The sequence below is a fragment of the Pezoporus flaviventris genome, unplaced genomic scaffold, assembly GCF_033815535.1.
Source record: "Pezoporus flaviventris isolate CSIRO_AGI_PZ_B2104156 unplaced genomic scaffold, CSIRO_AGI_Pfla_v1 ptg000002l, whole genome shotgun sequence".
Lineage (NCBI taxonomy): Eukaryota > Metazoa > Chordata > Aves > Psittaciformes > Psittacidae > Pezoporus > Pezoporus flaviventris.
In genome coordinates, this window is record NW_026892550.1 from 69,987,086 (window position 1) to 69,995,000 (window position 7,915).

At 52.7% G+C, this 7,915-nt stretch overlaps 1 protein-coding gene across 1 annotated transcript in view; it reads right to left on the bottom strand.

Moving 5' to 3' along the window:
* Positions 1-352: 352 nt before the first annotated feature.
* The window catches only part of LOC133274867 (adenylate cyclase type 10-like), a 19,087-nt gene continuing 11,524 nt past the window's right edge, over positions 353-7,915 (bottom strand). Inside the window, exons 16-26 of the mRNA XM_061464436.1 lie at positions 7,795-7,881; positions 7,088-7,368; positions 6,303-6,439; positions 5,642-5,767; positions 3,861-4,115; positions 2,897-3,235; positions 2,598-2,664; positions 1,950-2,121; positions 1,463-1,570; positions 1,126-1,304; positions 353-554 (exon numbers count right to left, since the gene is read on the bottom strand). Coding sequence (XP_061320420.1) covers positions 353-554; positions 1,126-1,304; positions 1,463-1,570; positions 1,950-2,121; positions 2,598-2,664; positions 2,897-3,235; positions 3,861-4,115; positions 5,642-5,767; positions 6,303-6,439; positions 7,088-7,368; positions 7,795-7,881 — 1,953 coding nt within the window. The remainder of the gene's footprint in view (positions 555-1,125; positions 1,305-1,462; positions 1,571-1,949; positions 2,122-2,597; positions 2,665-2,896; positions 3,236-3,860; positions 4,116-5,641; positions 5,768-6,302; positions 6,440-7,087; positions 7,369-7,794; positions 7,882-7,915) is intronic.

Below are 7,915 nucleotides of genomic sequence, written 5' to 3' on the forward strand. Positions count from 1 at the left end.
AGAAAGTTGGGGCTGTTCAGCCTGGAGAAGAGAAGGCTGCGTGGAGACCTCATAGCAGCCTTCCAGTATCTGAACGGGGGCTATAGGGATGCTGGGGATGGACTCTTCATTAGGGATGCAACAAAAACCAACCAAGCCCAGCAAATACTCCCAAGTAACTGCCTGCTTCTCCTGTCCTTTCCCTTCTGTGTCCTGGGAGATATTTACAGATCCTGTAACAATAAAAGGATTTAATCTGAATGCGAAGGGACACATGAATATTTAATAATTTGTATGTATTGCTTCTTACGGTACTACAAATATTTGGAGAGTACCGTCTTTCTCCAAATGTAAGATAGATGGTGGTAATGAACTATATGATCATTTCCAAGCCAGCATCATAGCTCGTGCAGGCTGCTGACAGATACAAGTCCACTGCCCTGTCTGTGCTGGCCCTCATGCGCGCTGCCAGGCAGGACAGCCTCCATCCAGCAGAAGTGCCCTCCAGCCTGAAGAGGTGCTCCAGTAAGGAAAGACAGCGGCTCTGCCGCAGCAGCCAGGCGAGCTTCTTCTTCCTGCCAAGCAAGAGAAACTGCTAGGCCCAGAGGCTTTAGCTCTACAGGCTAGAGCCTATGAGCTGGGTCAGACAGGGCCAGGGGGCAAAACGGGTGCCAGACAAGACCGTTACACTTCCTTGGAGGAAATAGAGCTGATGGAGGGGGAGCTGCCAGAAGGGAAAGGGGCAAACAACAAGTACCACAGTGGGAAGCTGGCCGCTAGAGAGGATGTTGGCCTGACAGCACCAGGGGGGCCAAGCTCCTCTTACTGCTCCTTCTCCATGCCCTGGTCCTGCCTCCAGCCCCCCCACCCCTTTTCAGTACAGCTCTCTCTTCCCAGCCAGCACCAATCCACTGCCACAACTCGTGCCAGCAGACACATCCCTGGCTGCAAGCTGCTTTGATACCCTAAGGTATGCTTTGTTCCAAGGGCCTCAGAGGGAGGGAGGGAGAGAGGAACTTTATCGTTCCCTGTTCTACCCTCACATTGCTCTGTGTGGCCTCAAGCCTCGTCAGGTCTGTGCCCATATGCCTGTGACCAGGTAGGAAATAACTCTTTCTCCCCCGGGTTCTTGGTCGTGTTTCTTACTGGGCCTTCTGTGGAAGGGAAGATGCTCTTCTGGCAACATAAGCGGCACACTGCAATTTTTCAACCTGCGACCTGACAAAGTCTTCAGCGCGGTTCCGGGGAAATGGCCTTCCAAGCAGGCTCAAAGCCTTTCTGATCATTTTCTTTGCCAGCTCTGTGCGTCCCACACCATAGCAGACCTGCACAGGAAAAGGGAAACATCGCAATGTGGACTAGATGCCCAAGAGACTGCAGGGATCTGCCAGTGGCCAGAGAAGCCAGAGCTCTCCTGTCCACTGCATCTGGGGAAGGCATCCAGCTCCATCACTCAGGAGATCCCTCCAGACCGCGCCTTTACCTCCCCTTTGAGGCTGAAGAAGGTGGCATCTTCAAAGCGGGATATCACATTCGCTTTACTCTTTAGAGAGTTCCTCAGGATATCTGCTTCGCTCAGCTTCCTGAGGGCCTTTGTGAAAGCACACGGAGAGCAGGTGAGATTAGTGCAGAGCCCATGGCTACCCTTGTCCTCCCCCATTGCCTCTGGCATCTGTCTTCAGAGGGTCTGTTTCTTCCCCTGGTGATACCTGCACAAACAGTCATGTTTTTGACTGTGTGCCTCAGAGCACAGGCACCACTGATCGTTCAGGCCTCCTCCCTGCTAATGCCCCTCATGCTAAGGGCACAGCACCCAATGCCTCTTCCCACACAAGAGGCAAACCAAAGGAAGAAGTGAGGCTCAGAGCTCAACATCTTCCTTCCAAGGACCCACAAAGTCGTGTCCTAGTGCAACGCAAACTTGTCCTTCCCAGAGCCAGGCAGGACACACTGCAAGCAGGGCGACTCACCATGTAGTAGTTGGAGACATGCAGGTAGGCAGCTGCAGTCTCCAGAAGATAGTAAAAGGCTCTGGCAGCATTGCCCAGTGTTGTGTAGTGGTGAACCAATGGCACAAGCACTGACTCCACGATGCCTTTGCAGTCACATGAGAGCGCATTGTTGTCCTCTCTGTCAGTCGCACTACCCAGAGGACAGTGCCCAGGGGAAGAAGAGAGCAAAGAATACAAGGGTATCATCTAGAGTGGTCTTCCTTCCCAGAGACAACATCAAAAGCCCTTTGTGCAAAGCAGAGCAGGAAGCCACAGACAGGTACTAGTCATACAAGTCCTTTGGGAGGAGGGAGTAAGGAAGAAGCTAGGCTTTCTGTCACCTCCCACAGGCAAACCACCTGAGCCCTTGTGGTGGCTTTTTCCCTGTAGATTTTGCAGTACTACTCTGCAGGAACTGGAAAGCGAGGGCTTCTTTGACACTGAGCCGTGGGCGTCCTTAAGCACTCACTCATCTCCACAGCCATCTCCTCTCAGCTCCCACCCCACGGAAAGCCTCTTCGCTAAGCTAGAGTCACAGCTGACAGCCAAAAGCCAGCATTTTCTTTGTCTCCTCTGCACACCCTGAACTCACTCGCTTCAAAAAGAATCAGAACCTTGTCTGCTCACCCAAAATCCTCTTCCACAAAAGCTTGCTGCTGCTGCTGCTCCTGCTCCTCCTGAGTATCTGTAATACCTTGAAAGAAAACCAGGGACACCTCCCACATGTATCCTGGGATAAGAGTTGCTCTCCCTCTCCCAGTAGGCCTGCAAGGATCCTTGCAAGGTGCTAACACACTGAGGAAAGTCTGCAGTGGGTGTCCACTCCTGCTGGGCTCGTTCCTAGCAGATCTACTCCCACTCGACCCCCAGCACCAATCCCTGGGCTCCCGGAGGGCCCAAATTACAGAGCATGGTGCACAGCATACCTGCAGAGATGTAAAACCTCTCCTTCTTCAGCTGTTTTCCAGCCAGCACCAAGGCCTTCCAGGTGTGTGGGTCATCCCCATCATCAAAGTCCTTACAGCTCCCTTTGTCCTGGGTGCTGCTGACAGCGAAGCGGTGGAAGACAATAAAGTCCCCTTGGCCGCAGCTCTGGCATTTGTGTGCATACCGCTCCAGGAAGGCAGCACACTTGGAGTGCAGGGTGACCCGCTGTTTCTGGACCCACAGCTCGTAGGCAGCCTCCCGCAGCAGCGGCTTATGGAACATCAGCACACCAAATGGACACCCCACACTCTGCTTGCTTGGGGGGGAGGTCTCCACACCTGCAAGGCAAAGGGCCTTTGTATGAGCCCAAGCTGTGGCCAGATGGGGAGCCAGTCATGCCTCGGTGCACATCCTGAATAGCAACAGTGCTGCTGCACGCCAAGCCCTGCAGCATGGGGTGAAAGGGCTGATGCTAGCACAGCCTTGGGGATGCAGTTCTCAGCTGCACTGGTCCAGGCAGGAGCTGGGGATGTTGTTGCCAGCCAAAGCAAGCCCCAGCCAGCACTTTCTCCCCGCTCTTGGCATGGCAGCCACCAGCCTCCTGAGCAGGAACCCTGCATCACAGGGTAATCAAAGCCCAATAAAAGCTTGCTGAAGACCCTGGGCCATTCTGGAGGGCATCTTTTGTCTGGATGCTGCAGGTGGCTGGGAGAGGATGTCAGGGATTCCACTCGTCCCATGCCTGCGCTACGAGCAGCACTTGGATTCAGGGGAGCAGAGGCATTTGGGACAGCTGGTGGGAACTTCCCTCCAGTGCAAACCTAGTGTGCTTTCAGACTGACTTGTAACAGCTTTGACAAACCCATCCCCAACAGCCATGCCAGCCCTCACAGGAAGGGAATCACGCCACGCCCTTAGGAGCCCATCTGGGAGCTCCTTGTCCACCCCACTGCTACCACTTACCAATCTCTGCCTGCGGAGGGGTGGCTGGCTCCTTGCTAGGATCTTGGACGTCTTCTGGCTCCTCAGTGCTCTCCGTCCACTTGAGGATGTTGTCACTCACTAGACTGTCCAACAAGGTAGTCATCTTGTGCCTCATTCTAATCGGAAGAATGTATGACAGCAGCTGGGTAGTGAACACCGGCCCGATGATGGCTGCAAACTTCAAAACAGTCTGCTCCAGTGGGGTGATCTCGTCCAGCTGAGCCAGCACAATCTCTGTCAAGGAGAAGCCACACGTCTCAGTCCTACCTCTTCCCCACACTGAGGCTGGAGGCACTGCAAAGATTCGACGCATGAACAGGATAGGCTTTGGCCCTACACTGGCCACTTCTGGGCAATTGCAGCCCAGGACAGGTGTCTGCACAATGGCTCCGCTCCTACTGGATTTGCAGTTCACAGGGCCTGGGAAAAAGTGAGACACTCAACAGACACACTCCCCCACTGGGATAGGGCAGGATCCAGCAGGTACATGCGTCCCACAATGTGCCCTGCCAAACCTGGACTAGGTTTTTGCCAGCCCTGCAAGCAGGGAACAGACAACTTTCACCACCTCAGAGGTGAACTCAGAGCTCCCGAGAAAGGTTGTCTCAACTCAGCCAGACCTTACTCTTCTTTTCTTTGACTTTTCTTCTTGGGTTGCTTTGGGCAAAACAACTTAAGAGCAGGAATGTTTCTTCAAGGTTCATACAAATGGCTACTGACAGACAGGAGGGACATTCAACAGTCATTGACAGTTCCCCTGGCTACAGGTGAACTTCCATGAAAATCCACAGGAAAGTGGTTTATTTTTTTTAATTACGTGTGTCTTGGGTTCAGCAGTAGCAGCCATTTTTCTCCTTCTTAGTAGCTGGTGCACTGCTGTGTTTTTGACTTTAGCCTCGGAACAACGCTTGTAACACCGATGTTTTTAGTTGTTGCTAAGTAATGTTTAGTCTGACCAAGGATCTTCTGAGTCTCATGCTCTGCCAGGGAGGAGGGGAAGCCAGGAGGAAGCAGAGACAGGACAGCTGACCCAGACTAGCCAAAGAGGTATTCCATACCACAGCACATCATGCCCAGGATGTAAACTGGGGGCAGTTACCAGGAAGGGTTAGATCACTGCTTGGTCGGACTGGGTATCGGTTGGCAGGTGGTGAGCGGTTGTATTCTCTTCCCTTGTTATTTCCCTTATCATTATTATTATTGGTGGTAGCAGTAGTGGTTTGTGTTATACCTTAGTTACTGAACTGTTCTTATCTCAACCCATTGGAGTTACATTCTTTCCATTCTCCTCCCCATCCCTCCGGGAGGGGGGGTGGGGGGGTGGGGGGGAGTGACAGTGTGAGATGCGTGGCTGGGCTTAAACCACCACAACATGCCATGAAACCACTGTTAGCTGGGGAACTCAAAAAGAAAGTAGCAAGATAGAAGCTGTGTTCAAAGGTGAGTCAGAGGCAAGTCAAATTTTTGTCCCATTAGAAGATTTGCTTCTGTGAGAAAAGGGAGTCATTTTAGTGTTGCATCAACAACTTTTCCTCTTCTACCTGCTGCTGGAAAGCAACCAGCAGGCTCAAGCTGCTCCACACACAGGAAGGAAAAATGGTTGCCCACAATGCCAGGACTGTTGCTGGTTGGAGCAGAGCCACCTTTTCCAAGGACAGCCCCAAAGCTGAGAGGGTGACTCTGCAGCACAGTGATGCCCAGCCTCCCTCCAGCCCCTGCGGCACAGCCAAGAGCCAGCAGAGTGGCTCTCTGCCCCTCACCTTTCAAGTTACTGGGCAGCATGGTGCTGTCCAGGTTCACGCCTGGCCTTACAATGCAGATCATGGCCGCAGCCCCTGCTCTGGACCTTGAGCTTGCTGTGAGGGATGACTCCAAGACTGCAAAAGCTAGGTGGAGCAAGAGAGAAGGAATGAGGCAATTTGCAAAGTGACCTGCAGCCTGAAAATGTTTCCAAGTTCACCTGAAATAGTCCAAGGCCCCTTCACACCACACAGTACAGGTGCACTGACCTGCGGGTGCTGAACATGCTCTCTAAGCAGAGCAAAATAGTTTTCACTGGAAGTTTCCCGCTCCTGGCCCTCACCTCAAGCTGGAGTTTGTTCTCAGTTAAGCTAGCATTTGGCCAACATAAGTTCTGTGCTCATGAGAACGTCTCACGACCACAACCTACGTGGTCCAGAACCATTTCCCCTGAGGTTTAGCCCCAAGAACTGAGGCCCCTCCAAGCCACAACTTGTGAGCCACTGCTTTGGCTGTCCTGACAACAAGGCACACAGAAGCCCGTGCCTCTGCCAGGCCAAGTTCTGCATGATCTGCTGCAAGATCTTACTCTGCCCCTAATCCATGGGGCAATGAAGGGGCAAGTTTGTGCTGTAGGGAATGCAACACAGCAACTCATTAGTCAGTGGCAAAGGTTCTTACTGTTCAGGTTCTCCCAGCTGTCCTCTGCTTTTTCACCCCACTTCTTGGTGCGGAACAAGAGCATGTCGTTGCAACGAAGGAAGTGCACCAGCTCCTCCAAGTAATACGGGATCCCCAAGCTTCTTTGGACCAGGAACCTGGGCAGGAACAGATCCAGCAGTGATCAGCACAAGAGAAGTAGAATCATAGAATGGGTTGGTTTGGAAAGGACCTTAGGATCATCTAGTTCCAACCCCCTCCCATGGGCAAGGACACCTCACACTAGACCATGTCGCCCAAGGCTCTGTCCAACCCGACCTTGAACCCTCCCAGGGGTGGAGCATTCACCACATCTTTGGACAACATGTTCCAGTGACTCGCCACCCTAAAAGGAAAAACAGTTGAGGTGGGTAGCAAGCCACTCAGGCATAGCTGGGGAGCCAGCATCTTTGTCACAGCTACACCTCACTTCTGAAAGGGAGGTCCTCCTGCTGGCATGTGGTTTTTGGCCCCCCTGAACCTCCAGCCTTTGCTGAAGTCCCTGGGGAAAGACTTGCAGACAGTGCCCAAAGCACAGAGCAGCAAGCCCTGCCTTTCCTCTCCTCAGGAGCTTAGGTGCTCTCTGGCAGCAGGGCAGACCTCTGCCCCAGGGAATCTGCCACACAGCCTGGCCACTTAGACCAAGCCCTTTTCACACCCCAGATATGCTTGGCCTTGGGGGTCTTCCTCCCTTCCTCCTTGTGAAACAGCAAAGGGTTGGCAGCTCCTATGCTTCGTGTCCAGGGAGCTCCCCTGCTCCAACTTACCTCACTAAAGCCCTAGGGATGCTGACCACTCCAAGGTCCTGGCAGAGCTTCTGCACCACAGCTGAAGGTTTCAGCTTCTCTAGTTGAAAGCAGATGATTTTATGGGACATCAGGTTGTTTGCTGTGGCTTTGTGAAAGCTCTCGGTTCTTGCAAAGCCGGGACATAAGCTCATGACCATGAAGACAGAGATGTTCCAGAGCAGAGGTGCCATGATACTCCAGGAGGCGGGGTCAATGAAATGGGCATTGTCGATGACAAATATGGCATTTCTGTCAATGGTCTGGAAAAAAAAGAGTTGTTCTGAGGGGAATCCAGTGGATTCTCAAGTGTCTTACAGGGAAGGAGATTTTGCCTCTGTCTCTTGAGAGGATGCTCTCAAGTCTCACCCCAACCAACTCCGTGCTTGGAAGCTTCCCAATGCCTAATTTCTTTGAGATTTTCAGGTCATGCTTAACATCACCTGCCCTGCAGAAGGAGGGAGCTTGGGCAAGGGAACGCAGAATTCTCTCTCCTCCAGGGAACGCTTTAAGGGAGGAAAGTTACTAGTATGCTTGTCGGGCTATGGAGAGAACATGGGGGGTTTCTCAGGCCCTAGAGGGCAAGGACCAGGTCCTCCCACCCACTCACACTGCTGTGGCGCAGAGCCCAGAGCCAGCAGGGTTGTTTTCCTCCTCTGACCCAGAAGGAGAAAAGGAGAAATGCTCACCTTCTCTAGCACTTTTGCCCAGGTTGAATGCAATTCCTCTTTCCTTTGCATTTCATGCATTTGGCGAACCTTGTCTGAAATGGGAAACTAGACAGAAAAGCAAAGTCAGGGAGAAACATGT